Here is a 21,991-nt window from a genome sequence, read left to right as displayed (position 1 = left end):
TAATTGGACTCTTGATTAAATAGATTGTCTCCTTTTGTCACCATCAGGATGTGCAGTGGAATGGTTTGGATTACGCAGACAAGCAAAGGATTTTCACTTTTGACCCCTGGCGATTTGGTGACCTCCCAGAGATGGTGGAAGAAATCCATAGGAGAGGCATCAAGTACATCCTTATCCTGGTGCGTTTTAATTTCTTAAACCGAAACTGAAGGTTCAGATCCAACCATGAGTAAATGTTTCTGCATTATGATAATGATATAAAAAGGTAAATGAATAAAAACAGACATTACATCAGCTGTTTAACTGAAAATAAATTGAGACACCAATGATATGATTAAAACACAAGATGTCAAGCATGTGTGAAATCAGGCTCTCAGTTCTGGAATGTTCTTAGTGGTTTAGTGTTTAGTTTGATTTGCACCATGGAGTCACAAAAAGACAAATTTATATGTTGTTGTTTATCTCCAGTGCTCCACCCAGGGGTCCGTTTCACAAAGCAGGTTCAACAAACTCTGAGTCTAACCCTGAACTCTGAGTTGATCTACTCTGAGAAAGGAAACTCTTTTCTAGTTTTCGGTTCCACAACAGCTGATTTGAGTTAGTTTGTTCAACCCGGAGTAGTTTCACCTTGAGTTAAGCGCGTGCACCACAAGTATAAAAAGACAGCCTCAATGGAGCCCCGTTTCGACTAGTCACCATGACAACGGGGAAGTGGAGGGCGACGTTCTTCACCCACTGGAGTTGAAAATATTAATGCGCTCATACGGTGAGTTTGAGCATGTTTTTAGAAGAAAGTGTAACACCGCAGCAGCAAAAGAGAGGGAGAACATTGTTGAACCAGCCAATTTTGTCCAGGGTCGTCTCTTGCCACAGAGTGTCCACAAGCAGCAGCAGCTTCAGCATCAGGAGTTTCAGAGACAGATGGAGGAGATGCTTGGGTCAATGCGTAAGTTTAAATGTCGTCCTTTGCACAATCACAATAATATCACAGGGGGAAACTGCTTGAGTTGTAGCCTATTCATTTATTCCATCCATCCATCCATCCATCTTCTTCCGCTTATCCGGGGCCGGGTCGCGGGGGCAGCAGTCTGAGAAGGGATGCCCAGACTTTCCCAGGCCAGCCGAGTGACATAGTCACTCCAGCGTGTCCTGGGTCTTCCTCTGGGTCTCCTCCCGGTGGGACATGCCCGGAACACATGCCCGGAACAACTCTAGCATGTCCCCATAGCTAGAGTTGTTGTCCCGCGATTGGGCCGCCGGGGCCCCCGCCCACGACTGCCACCCAAATCACACAGCACCGACCCCTTATGGCCCTCAATGCAGGTGGTGAGCCCACTTGGAGAGGCGCCCACGTGGCTCGTTCGGGCTGAGCCCGGCCGGGTCCCGCGAGCAAAGACCCGGCCACCAGGCGCTCGCCTGCGAGCCCCACTCCCGGGCCTGGCTCCAGGGTGGGGCCCCAGTGACGCCAATCCGGGCGACGTTAACGTCTTCCTGTTCTTTTGCTTCATAAGGGTTAGTGAACTGCTCTTAGTCTGATCCGTCACCTCGGACCTGTTTGCCATAGGAGACCCTACCAGGGGCATTAAGCCCCGGACAACATAGCTCCTAGGATCATACGGATACTCAAACCCCCCCACCACGATAAGGTGGCAGTTCAAGGAGGAGTTCATTTATGTTCATTTATTCCATTTAGGTTTAATCCCGCGGGGGAGAAGCGCAATTGACAACAGTTTAATATAAAACATAAAAACACTGTTCAAACAGGTAAGACCTCGGTATAATCTCATGGGATTACCTCATTTTGATCATGTTTTACATAAAGTAAATATGAAGTGGCTGTTTGATTGGACAGTTGTTTTATCCCCAACATAATGATGTTTTCACACACATGAAACACACGCTGGGATGTGAGAGCATGACTTTGGTTGGTAATGTTGGAAATGTAAGGACAGATTAGGTTGTGTATGTAAATGATGGACTGTGACGTGAAACGGTACCGCTCAAAAAGATAAGTGTCTGAAAATCTATGCGCGGTCTGATAATCATCTCCCGAGGAATATTTAATTATCTGCGCAGTAATGCTGCACCTTCATCCACGGGATCATAGTCAAAAGGACATGGTATTGAAAATAGTCGCCACCTAATATAACTTCTAATGTAGACGCAGAACAAAAGGCAGAACTCGTCTGCTGACTGAATGAATGAGGAAATCAAATACCATGTGTGTCTGAAAGAGGGCGGAGACAGAGAGAAACTCAAGGTTTGTTGAGGTTCATAGAGCATGTTACCATGGTAACTGACCGAGAGCTTAAGTTACCTCTCTCTGTGAAACAGGCTAGAGTTACTCCTCTTTCTCTGGTTTGACTAACCTCCTTTTGTGAAACGGAAAACTCAGAGTTTCCCTCATTTCAGGGTTAACAGACTCAGAGTTTTCACTAAACCTACTTTGTGAAACGGACCCCAGGAAATGAATGAACCAGCCAATTTTGTCCAGGGTCGTCTCTTGCCACAGAGTGTCCACAAGCAGCAGCAGCTTCAGCATCAGGAGTTTCAGAGACAGATGGAGGAGATGCTGGAGCTTCTCCAGAGACAGCAGCCATTTCCCCCTGCACGTCACCCGCACCCACTCTGAATGTTCAGATAGCAGCACCTCGAACATCACCCCCCGCGCTTCCAATCTATCTGTCAGAGGTGGGCATTTCAACCAATGAGCATGAAGATGGAGGTAAAGATTGAGATTGTGTTCAAATTTTTGACATTTTGGTGACAAACCAGTTCTTCACTGTGTAAAATTCTCCCTTTGCAGAGGAAGAATCCATTGTTGTCTGAGTTTCATCCCAAAGAGGTCTTGGGTCATGGTGCTGAGGGCACCATTGTTTACAAGTCAGTCTCAACAACAACTGTTATTTATAGCTTTCTATTGAATCTTCTTGAAGATATTAAGCAATATCACTTCATCAAAATGTTTTGTCATTGTTTCACCACAAGGGGTCAGTTTGACAACCATCCAGTGGCAGTGAAGAGAATTCTCTCAGAATGCTTCAGCTTTGCAGACAGAGAAGTTCAGGTTCACATTGTCAACTATTGACGGAGAAGCATCAACGGTAAGGGCAATTTTAAAGCTGTGGTTTTGCCGAAGGATTTCTATTGACTTTATTCTTTGGCTTTTATCTCTGAGGTGCTTTGGTGTCGAGTGCTTTGACATATATCCTCAGACTCCGTGGAGTCTCTGCTTTCATTCAAGCTGTATGGAGTGTGTTTTGGAAGAAGTGTTGCCGTACGAAGTTTGATATGTAGTAATTCATTTAGTTATTTGAGTTGTATTTGTCACATTTAAAATAGTTTATACAGCCTTGTAGCCCTTTTCTGCTGTCTGCTATTTTCGCTCATATTTAGTGCAGTGTTCCACAATATTATTACCCAGAGCCTCTTTGGCGTGCAAATTATTTTGCTGTGGGCCTGACAAAAAAGTTGCAGTGACAATCTGTTTTTTGCAACAAAAGAAAAACACAACTAGTTTTGAAAATAAAAACCCAATAATTTTAGTCTCTCCTTCTTCCCGAGTTTCTCCACATGTGATTTGAAAGAGAGGGAGTTAATTATGATCATCAGGTTAAGTAATGAGTGCTGGACAGCAGCAAAGGCTTTCCGCAGGGATTCAATGGCCTGAACAAGAGTTGATCTACAGCAGTAAATAACTCTGTCTGTCAGCATAAAAGTTCATGTTAGCATCCGACACATTTAGACCCAGATCACTGACATAAATAATGAACAAGAGGGGACCTACGGTGGTCTACAATGTCAAACACTTTTGTTGCTTCTTGTCAAGTGCAACAATAATGTCATTTACTACCTTCATTCCAGTTGTGATGGTACTGTTTTTTTTCTGAAGCCCGATTGATATTTCAAAAAGATAGCATTGGAATATAAAAACCCCTTTACTTGCTCACTCAGCAGGGAACAGCACTGACAAAGTAAATATTGGTCTATTATTATTTGTGTGTGTGCTGGATCACTCCCTTTTAATAAAGGGAGAATAAAAGCTGATTTCCATACAGAAGGATCTTTTTTACCATGAGATTAAAAAGGATTGTAAGATGCTCTGCTACAAAAATCAGCTGCCAATTTAAATAAAATAAAATTAATAAATGTCAAAAATAAATTAAAAGCATACATTCAATATAAACATAATCATAGAGCTAAGGTTACAGAAAGGGATCGTGGACATATCACCACACAAGAGGCTTACAGGCAGCATTAATTATCTTATCTTATTCTCATACCAAATGTCATGCTCGTATCGGATAGCATTATGAACAAATACACATAGTAACACTTAATAACACACCTACACAATATAACATTATCAGAACTCCCCCCCTGGCATTTACACACAGCAGTTAACAAAGGGAATTCAGGTCACTGGCGATAAAGGAAAAAAAATAAAATACACGTCGTCAGCAGCTGCGTTGGGAAAAGTAAACTAATCTGCAAGGCAACATATCACATGCAGGTGATGCATTCAAAAGAGTTGGAGGAGAGAATAAAGTATCATGTTCATCTCCTTGCTTATTCTGGATCTCCTGATGAAAAGTTATCTCAAAAATTAATTTAATCTCTCCGGTGGCGACAAGGACCGTCCCCCCTTGATAGCGATGGATGCAACTTAATGATGGTACATAAACTCTTAGAATCTAACGATCTTCAAACAGGGTCAATCAGAGTATGCTGTTCAACACTGACAGACAGCGCATGTATGTTTCTGAACGTTTCTGAATGTTTCTGAGCGGCAGTCCCGGCTCGAGCTCAGTACAGAGGGCGATCGATCGTATAAGAAAACTTTCTGAGTTCCTGAACATTCTGAATGAAAATATAGCTGGTAGCTTGCGCTTGAAAATCTGTACAGGAAGACATAAGGTAACGTGTGATGGGTTCAAGGACAACTGGAAACTCGGAATTTGAATTTGCTCAACTGTTCATTTTGGTTTTAACAAGTCAGTGGAGTTTTTTTGCAACAAAACTTAGATCATTGTCCAAGTCTACTGCTTTCTTATAAATAGTTTGATTATTTTCACGCAGCGGATGCTAACTTCCTGTGATTTCCTGATGTGGACTAAATTATTTATAAATAATCAAACTATATTTATAGGAAAGCAGTGGACTTGGACAATTATATTTTTTCAAGTTCCTCGAAGTGAATAATAGACAGAGATTTACTTCTCTTAGAAATAAAGTGGAGGAAATTCGATTCGCTAAAGCAAATTTTTTTATTAAAGCTCCCATAGAACAGAAGTACTTAACGCTGTGTTTTTGGTGTGCATCTTCGCTATTACCTCGTTGTTCGAAAACAAACAGTTCAGCCACTGCTGACAACACTGTGTTGTATTGTAATCTCGTGCTCAGCGAGATTTCTGAGAAAAGCTGTTCTGGTTATGTAAACAGCATATCTCATAAACAGCGGATCCTCCTGCTCCGGGCACTAGTCAGGGCACATCCGGTTGCGTACATTGAACCGCAGAAGAAGAATAACGTTGTGGTGGTGTTTCACGAGCGACAGGGTTTTCTGAGTCTGGATTCATCTCTGGGTCAAAGGCGTAAAAGGGACTGCACCACCTGCTGGTCATTATATGGGGAGTTGTGACAAAGCTATTTTTAAACATTGTTAAAACAATGTTTTGATAATGAGTAGCAGTGCATCCACCGTTCCAGAGGGGGAGCTGCGCTTCTGAGAGCAGGTGTGCTGATTACGTCCCTTCCAGGTATTGGCCAATCACAAGACAGTTGGGAAAGCCCTCGCTGGCTGGCCAATCACAACACAGTCTGTCTTCTGGGGGTGAGATGTTTGTCTGAAATATCGCAGCTGACGAGAAAAAGAAAAAAGACAGATTTCTATTTGCTCGTTTACAGCAACTAGGAGGTTTTTGACCATAAAAAGAAGTTAATGTATGTCTATGTGAGCTTTAAACTCTTCATTGTTCTTTCTTTTCTTTTTTATTTTCTGTTCTATTGTGTTTTTTCTCTGTGTAATTATTCCTCCTACTCCATGAAGGCTAACTAAAGGGACTAAAGATGGAAATTAGCCGTTTGGCTATGATCTTGCATATTTACATGTATATGTTCATTAATATGTATTGTCCCTGCTTAAATGAAAAAATTAACTCAAACTTGTAGGAGCCAATGTGGGGTTAGGTTTAGTTTAGGGTTGGTTCGGGTGGTTGGTGCAGGATTACTTGTTACGGTGTGATTTGTGAACTTCTAATGTAGTTAATGTCAACTGTTGGTCTTAAGCCTTTGGCAGGTACTAAAAAAGTACCTGGTACCAGGTATTATGGTAGTGGACATAACCGTGCCGAGGTGAAGTGAGCCGTTTGAAATGCGCCACTACAGATATGCTGATTAAAGTTTTTTTTTTCTCTGCAGAGTTTCAAGGATGAATAAAATCAGACATGGTATTTTCTGGCTGGCAGTCGTCCTTGCTGTGAGGCTCCTCATTCACTTGAGGAATTGTGAGAATCATCGCCCCATAAACATACACATCAATAATGATGAGGGACCAGAGGAAGACAGTCAAATGAGACAAAAAGAACCGAGCCATCAAGTCATCCCCAGACCAAAATGTCAAGAAAATACATCTGCTGCGAACATCACAGGTTTCAGCTCTTTTCCTAGTCAAATTAAAGACTTTCTGTCCTATCGACACTGTCGCCATTTCTCCATGCTACTGGACGTTCCAGACAAATGTGGAGGAGCTGATAAATCTGCAGATGTCTTCTTCCTTCTGGTCATTAAGACCTCCCCCGGAAACTACGAACGTAGAGAGGTTCTTCGCAAAACCTGGGCTAAAGAGAGGCTACACAATGGTAAGAAGATTCGCAGGGTCTTCATCACAGGAACAACTTACACTGGTTTGAAAAAATTGAGACAGAACAAACTACTTGAACTGGAGCATCATGAGTACAATGACATTCTCCAATGGGACCTTGTGGACACACACATGAACCTCACAGTGAAGCAGATACTCTTCCTGGAGTGGATGGAGAAGACCTGTCCGAATGCTCGCTTCTTGCTTAATGGTGATGATGATGTTTTTGCCAACACAGACAACATGATGAAGTATCTCCAAGGCCTGGAGGACAATGACGGAAGCAAACATCTCTTTGTCGGCTATTTGAAGCTGAGTGATGTACCCATCAGAGACCCACTTAGCAAATATTTTGTCCCTGTTCAAGTACAAGAGTCAAATTCATACCCCACTTATTGTAGTGGTGGGAGCATCCTCCTGTCTCACTATACAGCTAAGGTCATATACATCATGTCTCAGTCCATTCCCATTTTTCCTATGGATGATGTTTACCTGGGGATGTGCCTGGCCGAAGCAGGACTTAGGCCTTTTTCCCTTAAGGGTGTGTGGGCTTTTGGAATAAACAAAGTGAATAAATATGACCCTTGCTTTTATCGAGACCTTTTATGGGCGCACGGATACCCTCCCGATGACATATCTCTTATGTGGGAAAAAACACATGATTCCAAGCTGAAATGTTAATATTTCAATGTTTGGTAGCATGAGGTTGTCGTGGTGACAGTATGCCTCACACATTTGATCAACTTGAGGGCTGCTTCTTTCTTGCACAAAATTAAAGCAGACATTTTGTACATCAAAACGTTGCTACGGTTGTTGTCTAAGCATGTGTGTTGTTTTTCATATGGTTTGCGTTTTATCTTAAAATCACCTAAAAGCGCAGAGAGTTCTGGTCACAGCTCCCATTGACTCCCGTGTTAAAATTGTTGATTTGGAGTTTTGGAAAAATAGAGACGAGGGTGAATTAAAACTATCATTTCTCAGTCGATTCACACCCACTTTTTTACAAAATGAGATTTGGGCGCTGCTGAAAGCCTTGTGACGCTCACAAACCAAAAATGATCTCTATCATCTACTGTTGAAATATGACAACTTTAAAACATGTTGTTTGTTTGACAGTTAACCACAGGTGTATGCCTGAGTGAGGGGCTTGTGAGTCTCTCTCTGTATCGTATTGTTCTTCTGCCAACCCAAAATTTTGCACCACAACTCCACCCACACTTTTGAGAAAACCCCCACACATCCTATACCAAAACGTGCAGTTTAATCGGGAATGGTGTGGTATGACTTTTCTAAGTGTGTCGAGTCATCATGGCGACAAGGTATTCTTTGAGTCTTCAATTAGGAGCCGCACTGGAAGACACCTTTGTGATCTTTTTCTTCATATTCTCTTAGATCAACTGCATGTTGTGTACAACACTTGCTTTGCCACGGTACTTCCACCACTTCCTGGGTGATGGTAGATATTTATAGAAGTAAATATCTATCTGATCTACATTACATTTTACAAAACATCCATGAGGAGTTTGGAGACATCATGGTAAGTGTAGTGTTTATTCATTATGCACCACATTAAAACGAAATGTTGACAAACATTGTGCCCCTTATCAGCCAGGTGCTTAACTAACTTATTAGTAAACATTTTCTTAACCTAACAGACCCATTAATGCTGTGCAGACGCTTAACTATTCTCAGCTTCGACCTTTTTCCGTTTCCGGTTACAATCTATCAAAAATAAAAGCACCGACCTGAAATAACAGTAAAAAGAAATAAGATAATTCTAACAGATTACTTGAAATGTGTCAAATTGAAATATCCACAATTTATTGTAAGAACATGGAGTGCATGTTGGTGTTAACTAGTGTTTATTAACCCTTTAAGGCTGAAGGTCCCCCAAGAGGTTTGAGGCGAAAATATTGTGGAACGCTGCACTAAAGACAACAGAATATAGTGATGTTGCACATCAAATTAAACTGTTTTAAATATGACAAACACAGCTCAACTAACAACCAAATGAATGACTACATATAAAACTCACGTACAATACTGTTGTGTCAACCCGGCATGAATGAAAGCAAGACTCCATGGATTCTGATGATATTCAGTCAAAGCACTCTATACCAAAGCACCGCACAGATTACAGCCAAAGAATAAAATATACAAATTTTATATATATTGCGGTATTTTTCAAAATTCGAACGGTTTCACTGTATTTTTTTTTTCATGCATAATCAGGTGTTCACAGTATTTTCTACTGGTTGAGAACAGCATTACTGCAGTAGATTAACTTAGGATATGGTCTATTTTACTGACATGAATACTGTAGAATAACTCCACACTAGTACAGGTTCACATGGCCCCAGAAAATGATGCTGTTTACAAAGAAGAGCTGCTCGTGATTCTAATGAAGTGAGGAATCGCAATGCAAAGACAATTGCAGTCAAAATACAGAACTTTGACTGTGCAAATCAACATCTTTTATAAAAAATTCCCCATGTTACCTGCTGATGTGGAGGGTGCCGACCTTAACCTCATGCATTCTTGATAATCCAAGACATGCTTACTAGGGCTGTCAAAATTGCTGGAAAATGATATTCGAATATTCCCTCTAAAAAAAACACAGATATTCGAATATATTCGCATAGTATTTGCATCGCGCATCTGAGGTGCGTTGCTTCCGCTGCATCTGGAGGCTTTCAATCAGCCAGACTGTCAGGCGATGACAGCATGACGTCAACAATAGGACGAACTAATACAACGAGACATAACTACCTGTAGATGTAGTTTATTTAGGTTTAAACATATTTCACAACATATTACCTACACAAAAATAAGTAAATGAACTAATGACCAAGAGCGCAGACCTCACTCTCTCGCACTCGCTCTCTCTCTCACCTGCCCCGTGCCAACAAGGCTTCACGCTCTCTGCTCATACACCGGTATGGCGGTATATTAAAACTTCATATCATAACGAAAATAAAAACCTGTATTCGGTGTGAACCGGTATACCGCCCAGCCCTACCTGGATGTATCGATTGTCCAGGATTGGTCCAGATCTGAACGTCCATGAGGTGAATTAAGTGTGGACATTTAGTAGCATCTTATTTGTTTCATTTATTTGAGTTAGCCACCGGGCAGGTGTCACAACCTTGCCTTTCTTATGTTTGGTGGTAATCCTGAGTGGAGGTACGCTTCGCAGTGTTGTTGTTGTTGTTGTAGTCGATGCACTGAGTTCAGCGTTCAAAGTCGCCTCTGTTGCGGAGATTTGTTTATTAAGTGAGTCGACCAAAGATGGAGTTTCCTGGAGTCAGAGATGAGTTAAGTCGAAAAGCTTTATTGGGAGCAGCTCAGAACTGAGACAATGCCGAACATAAAACAAGTATGTTAACAGTTGGGCATCCTCTGTCAGTCTGCCTGTGAGTCCCAGAGTTAGGATACTTAAAGGTGCTTCTTCTGCTGATGCATGGAGCTGACCTTGGGGAGGACTGCGCAGTAGCGTCAGTCCTCTGCCCCATTCCGGTCAGGCTCAGCGAAAACATGAAGAGACGAATTCTGTAGACAACAGTGCTGTACCGAGGTCTATGTGACAACAACAGTTTCCGCAGGCGCTGTCCTGAATTGTTTAGGCTTGCGCTTAGGAATGGGAGCTGATAACTTTAGAGAAGGCCGAATAATGTTTTTCTCTTACAGCCTCGAGCTCGGCAAGCCATTGAAGACTAGTGAGGCCTAGCTTCTTCCTGATCGTCTGGGTGTCTCTTTACTTTTTCCTCAGTTTTTTTTCACTTTCCAAATAGAATTCGGATCACTTCATCTTATTTAATCACAATAAATTCTTAGTTTATACTAACTTGCGGTTTGAGTCCTTTGCATAATATGCATAATTCTGTCAGAATGACAACATACTCGTCATAACATACTCTTCACATGATGACATGGGGGCAGCTTGCAAAACAGACAGAATTGTACATGATTTCAATTTGTTTGTTTTAGTGATTATTATTACTATGTTGTTATTTTTTATAGTCCCAATAAATGATTGTTTAATATATTAAAATAGAGTGTTCTTGATCTGAGTCCATTCATTTTTGCTGCCGATATTTACACGCAGAATTCACCGTAACATCAGTTATGCTCTGATTAGTTGTTTGCCAAGTGCCATTAAACGAATAAAGAAGACTGAGAGGGAAGTGGGACAGGGAGTCTGGCAGCAGTCAATTAGAGCGTTTTTTTGTCCCAGTGTGCTTCTAGTGATGGGCAGATGAAGCCTTGAACCTTTCCAGCCAACTGGTTCCAGAAAAGGTTCATTTCTTGAGGCTTCATGTGCACACAAACCCCCTGCTGGCCAAAGCCTTTATTGACATTTAAACTGTTTGTGAGGCCTCTTGGTGCATGGGTACAGAAGAGGATTAGAGCCACGGTGGAAAAAAATATTTGAGATCTGACTTTAAAGTCAGAATTCTGAGAATAAAGTCAGATCTCAATTATTTTTTTCCTCCGTGGCCCTAATCCTCTTCCTTACATGGGAATAATCACTGCCAACAGAAATTTAATAGATTTTGTGTGGTTCATTCATTTATTCATCTATTCTGTTTTGATTACAGTTTTTCTCAAATGCTAAAACACATTTCACAAACGTTTCCTCCATGTTCCTCAATGTCTAAACACAATACCCTTTTCTAAAGCTACATAAGCACAACCACACCTTCTCACTTCAAAACTCAAACTTTCACACCAAAAGAGCAGCTCGAAGCTTTCAAAAATGTAAACACTATACACATCATTACACACTACAGCAAAACAATTTAAAACACAATGCTCAATTTGTGAGAAGGTTCTTTGTTTCATAACTGCCAATGCATATTTTTTTAAAAACTTTAGAGTAACGGATATTCTTAGCTCTCTGCAGAGGATTAGGCATTTAGAGTTGTGAGTTTCATATGAAGAGTACAGAAAATTCTGCAAGTACACTACTGTGACACAACTCAATGCAAAAAACAGAATCTATTGCACGCAACAGTACTCTTGAAAACATGATCAGGGTGTGACGTTTTTTTATTTTCTTCATTCACACCACACCCACACACACACCACAGTCACTGTGCGGTGTCATGTCGCCAAGCTGCATCGGGCCACATCACCTCATCCACATCGCAGGCTATATTGTCTCTTGCTAGGCACCGCGGGAAAAACGCCCGCTTTTATAGGTGTGGTCACAGCATTAGCAACAAGTGTTCATAGTGTTCAATTATTGCCGACTGTGGCAAGCATTTTGCATCACATGAACTTTCATTTGAGAATATGTTCTTTTAGCAAGGAAACATGTGTTTAGATTTATGAGAACGGAGGATTGTGTTTTGTGAATTGTGTCTTCATGTGAAATATGTTTATGATATTGGAAAATTATGGCTAGATTTAGTAAATGTGTTTAGACAACTGGTCATTTGGTTTAGAGGATTGGCCTTTTGTGTTTTAGCATTTGAGAAAAACTTAATATGTGGGTAATGCTAATAGTGGTGTATTAGAAATTACTAATAATAATTCATTATAATTAATAATTAATAACAATAATAATAATGCTTATTATTATTATTGCTTACTTTACCAGTATCATTAAGTCAATGATTAAATAAATCATTGATATTTGTTGAAAGTATTACAGTGTTTTCAAAGGATGGGACAAAGATGGGACATCAATTGCGATTGTGACTTTATTTGTTGTTGTTTAAAAACAACAAACGCTAAAAAAATGAAAAAATAAAACAAATAAAAATAAACTACAAACTCAACAGTGGGGGGGACTCTTTTTTTTATAGGGTTAGGGTTAGGGTTATATTATAGGTATTTTTTTGGGCTTTTTATTGCCTTTGATCGAATGTATAAGTAAAGAGAGACAGGGGAAATTACGTGCAAGAAAGAGCTGCCAAATGGACTCGAACCGGGGGCCACCCGCAATCAGGACTGTCGCCCCAATGGGGGACGGCAGCTCTACCAGGTGAGCTATACGCCGCACGTACTACTTTGTTCTTGGAGACAAAATCTGCAGCTTTTGAAAAACCTCTTTCGCATGGTATTGAGGAACCACCGAGGCTTCAAACGTCATCAGTGACGTAACTCGCCCTAAACAACACAATCGTCGATACGCGCTCCACTAAAGATTTCCGGGATTTCTCGACACACGCTCCGAAGCATCGACACTGCACTGCTTACCGTACCTGCACGTTGCTATTGTTGTTGTCAAGTGTTGAGCAGATGTGCGCCGTCTTTACAGACGTCTTATTTTATATAAATTGCTGTTTTCGCAGCCTTTTTCACAAAACGCCCTGTCTGTCACTGCTCGCAGGTAAATCATTTTGCGGGGAGAGTTAAATTTAGCTCCGCACTGAGCTGTTTGGTAGCTAATCGCAAGCTAACAGCTAGTTCATGTAAAGCTAGCTCATGAAGTGGGTCTATGAAAAGTACTTGGTTATTAATAACGAACGATTATGTTTTATGTAACCCATATATTCATCACGGCTTTTGTGCCACTAACAGCTTAGTTTAAAATTGACCAATGCAAATGCATACTTTTGTTTTGGAAGAATGATTCCCCTCCATCTTTCAAGATTTTCCTTGATCAACTGTCCTCATTCTACCACGCTGAAGTTGGCACCACATTCGCTTCCGGTTCTCTTTAATTTTCCGTTCCACCTTAAAAAGCGCAAGTTTCGGCCACTGGGTGGCAAGCTATTCTGCAGAGCAGTGCTGATCACACAGCTGTTGATGTGGGGGTGTTTTTGTTTTTTTTGTTAAAAAAAACTTGCCAGCACATACAGGTGCATATACATACAATAGATAAAAATATGCTGGTGCATACTTGTATTTATTAAACAACAAAAAAACTAAAAACTTTACAAGAACAGCATTCAATAATATTTAGTCATTTTAATTTTGATATATTTTTAGTTCTGTGAGGGGGAGATTGTTCATATAAATTGTTATAATGTTACTGATATAACATAAATATGTCCACGTTTACTGTGTGTTTACATTTTGACGTTTTTATTGCAACAATTGCTGACTTTGCAGTGCCACCTAATGGACAAATAAGGTTTCTTGAATGTCTCACCTGATTCACATACTACACCTTCTCACCTTTTCAGTGATGCCCCATATGTCCATATCTACTGTGGAATTTTGGAGAAAATCCACTTCAAATATCAACATTTTGACGTTTTCATTGCAATAGTTGCTGACTTTGCAGTGCCACCTAATGGACAAATAAGGTTTCCCGTTGAATGTCTCACCTGATTCGAATACTACAGCTTCTCACCTTTCCAGTGATGCCCCATATGTCCATATTTACTGTGGAATTTTGGAGAAGATCCACTTCAAATATCAACATTTTGACGTTTTCATTGCAACACTTGCTGACTTTGCAGTGCCACCTAATGGACAAATAAGGTTTCCCGTTGAATGTCTCACCTGATTTGAATACTACATCTTCCACCTTTCCACTGATGCCCCATATGTCCATATTTACTGTGGAATTTTGGAGAAAATCCACTTCAAAAATCAACATTTTGACGTTTTTATTGCAACAGTTGCTGACTTTGCAGTGCCACCTAATGGACAAATAAGGTTTCCCGTTGAATGTCTAACCTGATTCGAATACTACAGCTTCTCACCTTTCCAGTGATGCCCCATATGTCCATATTTACAGTGGAATTTTGGAGAAGATCCACTTCAAATATCAACATTTTGACGTTTTCATTGCAACACTTGCTGACTTTGCAGTGCCACCTAATGGACAAATAAGGTTTCCCGTTGAATGTCTCACCTGATTTGAATACTACATCTTCCACCTTTCCACTGATGCCCCATATGTCCCCATATGCCCCACTGATGTCATTACGTGCCAAGGTGCTGAGTGAGGCATCCTGTTTCTTGGTGTGCTTTGTGGGTCCGCCCATCTCTGCTTTTTCAACAGGTGCCTCAACTCGGCACCTTGGCACGTAATAACTTCAATCAACAAAGTGAACACTCTCACTTCAGAAATGGGTAGTTTAGAAGTAAAGAACTAAAGCTAAACTTTAGTGCTCATTGACCTGCCATTGTATCTGTTGTGCTAGCATGGCTGTGTTGTCTAACTTTACAGTCTCTGTTTTCTTTCCTCGTCGCTTTGTCAAATTGTTTCTTCATGAACAACTTCTGATCTTGTATGTATTCAGATGTATTACTAATCCAGCTGAAACACACAATAAATCGGTACTTTCAAGTGAAAATCACATTGAAAGTTTCCAAGAGACTAGTAATTATAGAGACGACAAATGCACCATGGCCCCACAAAGTCAGTTTGACTGTGCCAGGGACAGGGTTCTCAGTAAGAGACAGTGTGATGAGAGGGGTTGCTGTTACACACCTCTGCCCAACTCTGCTGGACCACCTTGGTGCTTCTACCCCAGTTTGTACCCTGGCTACAACAAAACGAGGCCTGGCTGCCACCCTGACTCGTGCCAAGCCCTCATACCTGCCCAGAGACATCGCCACATTAAGGCTGGAAATCATTGAGGAGACCACAGACTGCTTGCACCTCACTGTGAGTATCCAATACTGTGTTGATGTTTTTTTTTATCTGCTGCAACCATTAAATGTTTTTTTTAAAACGTTTATCATCTATTCAAATTTTGATAAACGTTTTAAAAAAAGTCAGCTTTCAATTGCTGTCTAGCTCTTTTATTTTTTGTCAAGACCAAAAGTGGTACAAAACCATTACTTCAATAAGATTTTCCGCTGGATATTTTTGTCCGAGCAAATACTAAACTGTTACTGAATGCCTTAATGCGTCTGCAGAGGTGACGCTTCAGCCGACTCCTGCTCTCACTTGGGTGTCAACTGGAGGAATCCTGGACCTATACATTTTTTTAGGTCCTGACCCTAAAAGTGTTATATGACAGTATCTTCAGATCATTGGTAAGGTGCATCTTTTTTCATGTTGACTGTTGATACTACAGCTCCTTGTGTATATAACAAATGAAAAATGTCATTTTCTCCCTTTGCAGAGGGATTTCGTCTTTGCCGCTGGGGTTACACCACCACTAATACAACCTACAAGGTTGCACAACACATGCACAATGCCAACTGTCCATTGGTAAATGACATTTCCAAGATCATTTCCTTATGGCCTTATGTGTTAGTCTTAGGAATTCAGTATCAACAACAAGAACAATCATAGAAGCTGTAATTGGACTCTTGAGTAAATAGATTGTCTCCTTTTGTCACCATCAGGTTGTGCAGTGGAAGCAAAGGATTTTCACTTTTGACCCCTGCAATTTGGAGAGAGGAGAGGCATGAAGTACATCCTTATCCTGGTGCGTTTTAATTTCTTAAACCGAAACTGAAGGTTCAGATCCAACCATGAGTAAATGTTTCTGCATTATGATAATAATATAAAAAGGTAAATGAATAAAAACAGACATTACATCAGCTGTTTAACTGAAAATAAATTGAGACACCAATGATATGATTAAAACACAAGATGTCAAGCATGTGTGAAATCAGGCTCTCAGTTCTGGAATGTTCTTAGTGGTTTAGTGTTTAGTTTGACTTGCACCATGGAGTCACAAAAAGACAAATTTATTTATCTCCAGTGCTCCACCCAGGGGTCCGTTTCACAAAGCAGGTTCAACAAACTCTGAGTCTAACCCTGAACTCTGAGTTGATCTACTCTGAGAAAGGAAACTCTTTTCTAGTTTTCGGTTCCACAACAGCTGATTTGAGTTAGTTTGTTCAACCCGGAGTAGTTTCACCTGGAGTTAAGTATAAAAAGACAGCCTCAATGGAACCCCGTTTCGACTAGTCACCATGACAACGGGGAAGCGGAGGGCGACGTTCTTCACCCACTGGAGTTGAAAATATTAATGCGCTCATACGGTGAGTTTGAGCATGTTTTTAGAAGAAAGTGTAACACCGCAGCAGCAAAAGAGAGGGAGAACATTGTTGAACCAGCCAATTTTGTCCAGGGTCGTCTCTTGCCACAGAGTGTCCACAAGCAGCAGCAGCTTCAGCATCAGGAGTTTCAGAGACAGATGGAGGAGATGCTGGAACATCTCCCGAGACTTCCCCCTGCAAACGTGAGCTTGGGGTTACAAGACAGTGACTACCTGGACGTCACCCGCACCCACTCTGAATGTTCAGATAGCAGCACCTCGAACATCACCCCCCGCGCTTCCAATCTTTCTGTGTCAGAGGTGGGCATTTCAGCCAATGAGCATGAAGATGGAGGTAAAGATTGAGATTGTGTTCACATTTTTGACATTTTGGTGACAAACCAGTTCTCCACTGTGTAAAATTCTCCCTTTGCAGAGGAAGAATCCATTGTTGTCTGAGTTTCATCCCAAAGAGGTCTTGGGTCATGGTGCTGAGGGCACCATTGTTTACAAGTCAGTCTCAACAACAAGTCAACTGTTATTTATAGCTTTCTATTGAATCTTCTTGAAGATATTAAGCAATATCACTTCATCAAAATGTTTTGTCATTGTTTCACCACAAGGGGCCAGTTTAACAACCATCCAGTGGCAGTGAAGAGAATTCTCTCAGAATGCTTCAGCTTTGCAGACAGAGAAGTTCAGGTTCACATTGTCAACTATTGACGGAGAAGCATCAACGGTAAAGGCAATTTTACAACTGTGGTTTTGGCGAAGGATTTCTATTGACTTTATTCTTTGGCTTTTATCTCTGAGGTGCTTTGGTGTCGAGTGCCTTGACATATATCCTCAGACTCCGTGGAGTCTCTGCTCAGTGCTTTCATTCAAGCTGTATGGAGTGTGTTTTGGAAGAAGTGTTGCCATACGAAGTTTGATATGTAGTAATTCATTTAGTTATTTGAGTTGTATTTGTCACATTTAAAATAGTTTATACAGCCTTGTAGCCCTTTTCTGCTGTCTGCTATTTTCGCTCATATTTAGTGCAGTGTTCCACAATATTATTACCCAGAGCCTCTTTGGCGTGCAAATTATTTTGCTGTGGGCCTGACAAAAAAGTTGCAGTGACAATCTGTTTTTTGCAACAAAAGAAAAACACAACCAGTTTTGAAAATAAAAACCCAATTTTAGCCTCTCCTTCTTCCCGAGTTTCTCCACATGTGATTTGAAAGAGAGGAATCATCAATTATGACACCCATTATACATGTGAACCACCTCTATATCATTTCTCTCCAGAGTGGACACTGTTTCCAACTCACAACCTAAGCTTTATCTTGTCTGCATTGAGAACAAGTTTCCGGTTAAGTAATGAGTGCTGGACAACAGCAAAGGCTTTCTGCAGGGATTCAATCCTGCCGGTAGTAATGTGACGTTCTGTATCGAGGCTTTTTTAGGGAGAAGCTGAAAATGAAAAAAATGAAAATGATGACGGCGCATGCTTCCCCATGTAATCGGCGCAGCGCACGCTTTTCCAGGTGCCGATTGAAACCCAAGTCCCACTATGAGTGCGTCATTATTACAGTTACATTGTTCTTGTCAACAAAGATGTTATATTTAGGGATGCAACGATAATTCGGCGGTCGAAACACAGCGAGTACACTGTGGAACAGCACCTGTTAAACGCTGGAAAGTCTCTGCGCAAAAGCGAAAATTGGCTGCGTGCGGCACAGATTATGAACTCCCCCGCGATATTCACTTCACACCAGAGAACATTCTCTCTCTTCGAGCAGTTAACTAAAGACATCAGCTCATCTGATTCATCTGTTATTCCCTTAATTACAGCGCTAAAGTGTCTTCTTCATAAATACTGAGACCACGGAGTAAAAACGATGAAAAGTGCGCTCTGCTCTTCAGAGTCTGTCACCGTTTTACTCAGATCTGCGCGGATCAACTGCACTTTATCGCGACTGTACTCCATCCTCGTCATAAAGACCGCTTGGAGACGCAGAAGCGCAGGAGAGGGAGAAGAGAACAGCGCAGGGGCGGTGCGCAGAAATAAATGGGCAGTTTGTCTGCACCAGATTAGGCAGATGAGGGGGCACTACGACTTTTTTATTTATTATAATAATAATAATAATAATCATAATAATAATAATGCATTATATTTCATGACACTCAAGATCGCCTTGTTGATTTATTTTACTTTTAAATGTAACCATTGCATGGCTTGGTTTAAGATTCATTGGCCGACTACTTAGTATTGTAGTGAAAAAATTGATATTATATATTTAATTTAAAGAGTGTGTCTTGTTAATAAATGTCTTACAATAACGCCGTGGCCTATCCAAACCCTGAGTTTGGATAGAGTTTGGCTAGAGTTAGAGAATATAATAATAGTATGTAAAATAATAATTTTCCATACTGCCAGTATATATATACACACAGTATACTGCCATCACTACAATATACATGTTTTGCATACTTCTTTATTTTGTCACTACCTGCCGGTATGATGGACAGCTCCATCATTACCTGATGTATCACCATGGGCACTTTGATGTCTTAACTGGCTATGATATAAAGAGGCATTGAGATAAATGTACTAGAATGCAGTGGCGGGCGGCGGCTCCTGAAGAAAATTTCAGGTGTTTCATAATTTCAATTTTTTCTGATAATGATAAGGTGACTCATTCAATATTTGCTTAAAGAAAGACAGTATCATTGTGTTGTTAGATGATTAATAGTCCTCCTTGTGTCCAGATGGCAAATTGATAAACAAATATTATTTACATCAGGGGTCACCAACCTTTTTGAGACAGAGAGCTACCTTAAGGGTAAAAAATAATATGGAGGGCTACCATATAATATTTTTTTGTTTGTTTACAATTTAAATGATTAATATTATGCATTTAACTGCATACACATTCATTCCAGTGCTTACTCCTAACGATTACCAGTTTTTATAAACAATATCAAAGATATTTTACTGAGAGATCATACGGATACATGCAAGTGAGGTGAAGTGAAGTGAGCCCGCGGGCACCGTTTTGGCTGCCTGCGGGCTACCAGGTGCCCGCGGGCACCACGTTGGTGACCCCTGATTTACATGAATCTAATGTATGACCAAGGATCAAGAGCTTTCACAACTTTTACCACACACAAACAACAAACATATGACAAGATAGCGCAGTCAAATTATTCATTAAGTGTAAAGGAAAGTGCATAATTTGATCTGTAGATGTGTTGCTAAATGCATCTAACAATACTCTCTTACACAAAACAGTCCGATTGTCTGATTTGTGTGAAGTTTAACCTGCAGTTAAACCCTGAGCGATACAAACATCAACAATGTTAGCAAACAAGCTAACGAACGTAGCTTCAAATGATTGCTGTCCGCTGCTACGAGCCATAAACAGCTAACACGTACGAAATCGCGAACTCCGTGGCACTGGTAAAACTATGTGTACTTATCCGTTCGTGCTGGGAACGATTAAACGAGCACAATCCTCCGTGTATTTTTAAAAACGGTGAGTTTCGCTTCGCTCAACGCGGCGCCAGAGAAAGAGCAACTTATCGAGAGACGTGAAGTGAAGAGAAGGTATCCCCTCCTCTCTTTGCTCAATTTACATATGATGTAAGCACATTAGTGCATGCACATAAATCCTCATTAAAAATGCATTGGAGGGTATGTTTTTCGAAAAAAACTTTTTTAACATGAGAGTCAATGGGAGAATTTTTGGGCGATTCTCCACGTCAGTCAAATCGCCCCAGAAGAGGCGGAACCATAAAACGTGACTTGAATCTGACGATTCTGATTGGACGATGACAGATAATATGTCTAGAACACTGATAATAACTATCTTTGCTGGAAGAGACGACTGAAAGGAATATGAGTACTAAAGACCCTTGGACTTGCTTATCTTTCTCCTCCTAGTTGGGAGGGCGTCGCCCAAATCATCCCTATACACTGGCCGACCCCTGCTAGAATGTCTAGCAGGCTAGGGCTTCATGTGTCCGTTTTAGCTCACTAAGTTAGGCGTAATAAGGTTTTTTGACCCTCAGATCACTATGTGATATTGGATTACGTTGTCTTACTGTTTGAACCTATTGATCGTCATTCACAACCTGGAGCATCAAAGGAATATTTCCATGCATTGGTGATCCTGGACAGGCTTGGATACATGTGAACAGGAATATAACTTGGATGTACGGCAAGTGGAAATAAATGTACAAACCCTTCATATGACTTTCTCTTGCCTGCATGATTGATTAATTAAAACAGTGCCTACAAGTCAAGCCCATTAGAACCTTGCCATAGCTGAAGACTTTCAGTGGCTTTGGAATTAAGTGTACTTTCGCCACTATACTTGACTCACAACTTCTTTTCAAACGACAGATAAAAAACATTGTGAATAAAATTAAGTTCATCTTGTCCAACTTTAGGTTTATTAGAACAATCTAACTCTTGACACTATGATGTCATACATGTCTTATTGTAACAAGTTGGGCATCGGCCTGTAAAACAACACTAAAAACCAATTGAAACAGTTTATAAACAAGCAATGAACGTGATCGACAAAAAAACGAAAACGTACCATCACTGTCAGATATTAAAAAAACATGAGCGCTTAAAAACTCACCGACGCTACCTTGACTTGCAAAATCTTCCATGGCAAAGCACCTCCTCCATTACAAGAATTTGTGAAGAAAAAAAACTCAAACAGATCAACAAGAGCTGGCTCTGGAGGAGACTGTGTAGTTCCTCTTAGAAAGAGTGCCTTTAGCCAAACCACGTTTTCTGTTTGTGCTTCTCAAACCTGGAATTTAATACCACTGACTCTGACCTCTTTTACCAAACATCTTAAAGTTTGGCTATTGGAAGAACAGCACTGTTGCCACAGCCCTAAACATGTATATTGTGTGGTGCACATGTTTCACGATCCATTAAACTCTTCCATGTTCTTTCTTTTCTTTTTTTATTTTCTGTTCTATTGTGTTTTTTCTCAGTGTAATTATTCCTCCTACTCATACTAGCCATGAAGGCTAACTATTCTATTTGTTGTTATTGTTGTTTTAATGATTTTACTATCAACCTGCCAAAGGGACTAAAGATGGAAATTAGCCGTTTGGCTATGATCTTGCATATTTACATGTATATGTTCATTAATATGTATTGTCCCTGCTTGAATGAAAAAATTAACTCAAACTTGTAGGAGCCAATGTGGGGTTAGGT

General features: G+C 40.6%; 1 protein-coding gene across 1 annotated transcript; it reads left to right on the top strand.

Moving 5' to 3' along the window:
* Nucleotides 1–2,668: 2,668 nt before the first annotated feature.
* LOC310932487 (N-acetyllactosaminide beta-1,3-N-acetylglucosaminyltransferase 3-like) lies at nt 2,669–17,130 on the top strand (the record flags this gene model as incomplete). Its single annotated transcript, XM_083895813.1, has 6 exons — nt 2,669–2,725; nt 2,807–2,883; nt 2,989–3,104; nt 6,421–7,403; nt 15,301–15,434; nt 16,876–17,130. Exons 3-6 carry the CDS (start codon nt 3,037–3,039, stop codon nt 17,128–17,130), a joined length of 1,440 nt encoding a protein of 479 aa, XP_083751939.1. The 5' UTR covers nt 2,669–2,725; nt 2,807–2,883; nt 2,989–3,036.
* Nucleotides 17,131–21,991: the final 4,861 nt, after the last annotated feature.

The sequence above is a fragment of the Microchirus variegatus genome (genome assembly GCF_963457635.1).
Source record: "Microchirus variegatus genome assembly, chromosome: 10".
In the NCBI taxonomy this organism is placed as follows: domain Eukaryota; kingdom Metazoa; phylum Chordata; class Actinopteri; order Pleuronectiformes; family Soleidae; genus Microchirus; species Microchirus variegatus.
Note: the sequence above shows the minus strand (reverse complement) of the source record. Positions and strands in the feature narration are given on the sequence as shown.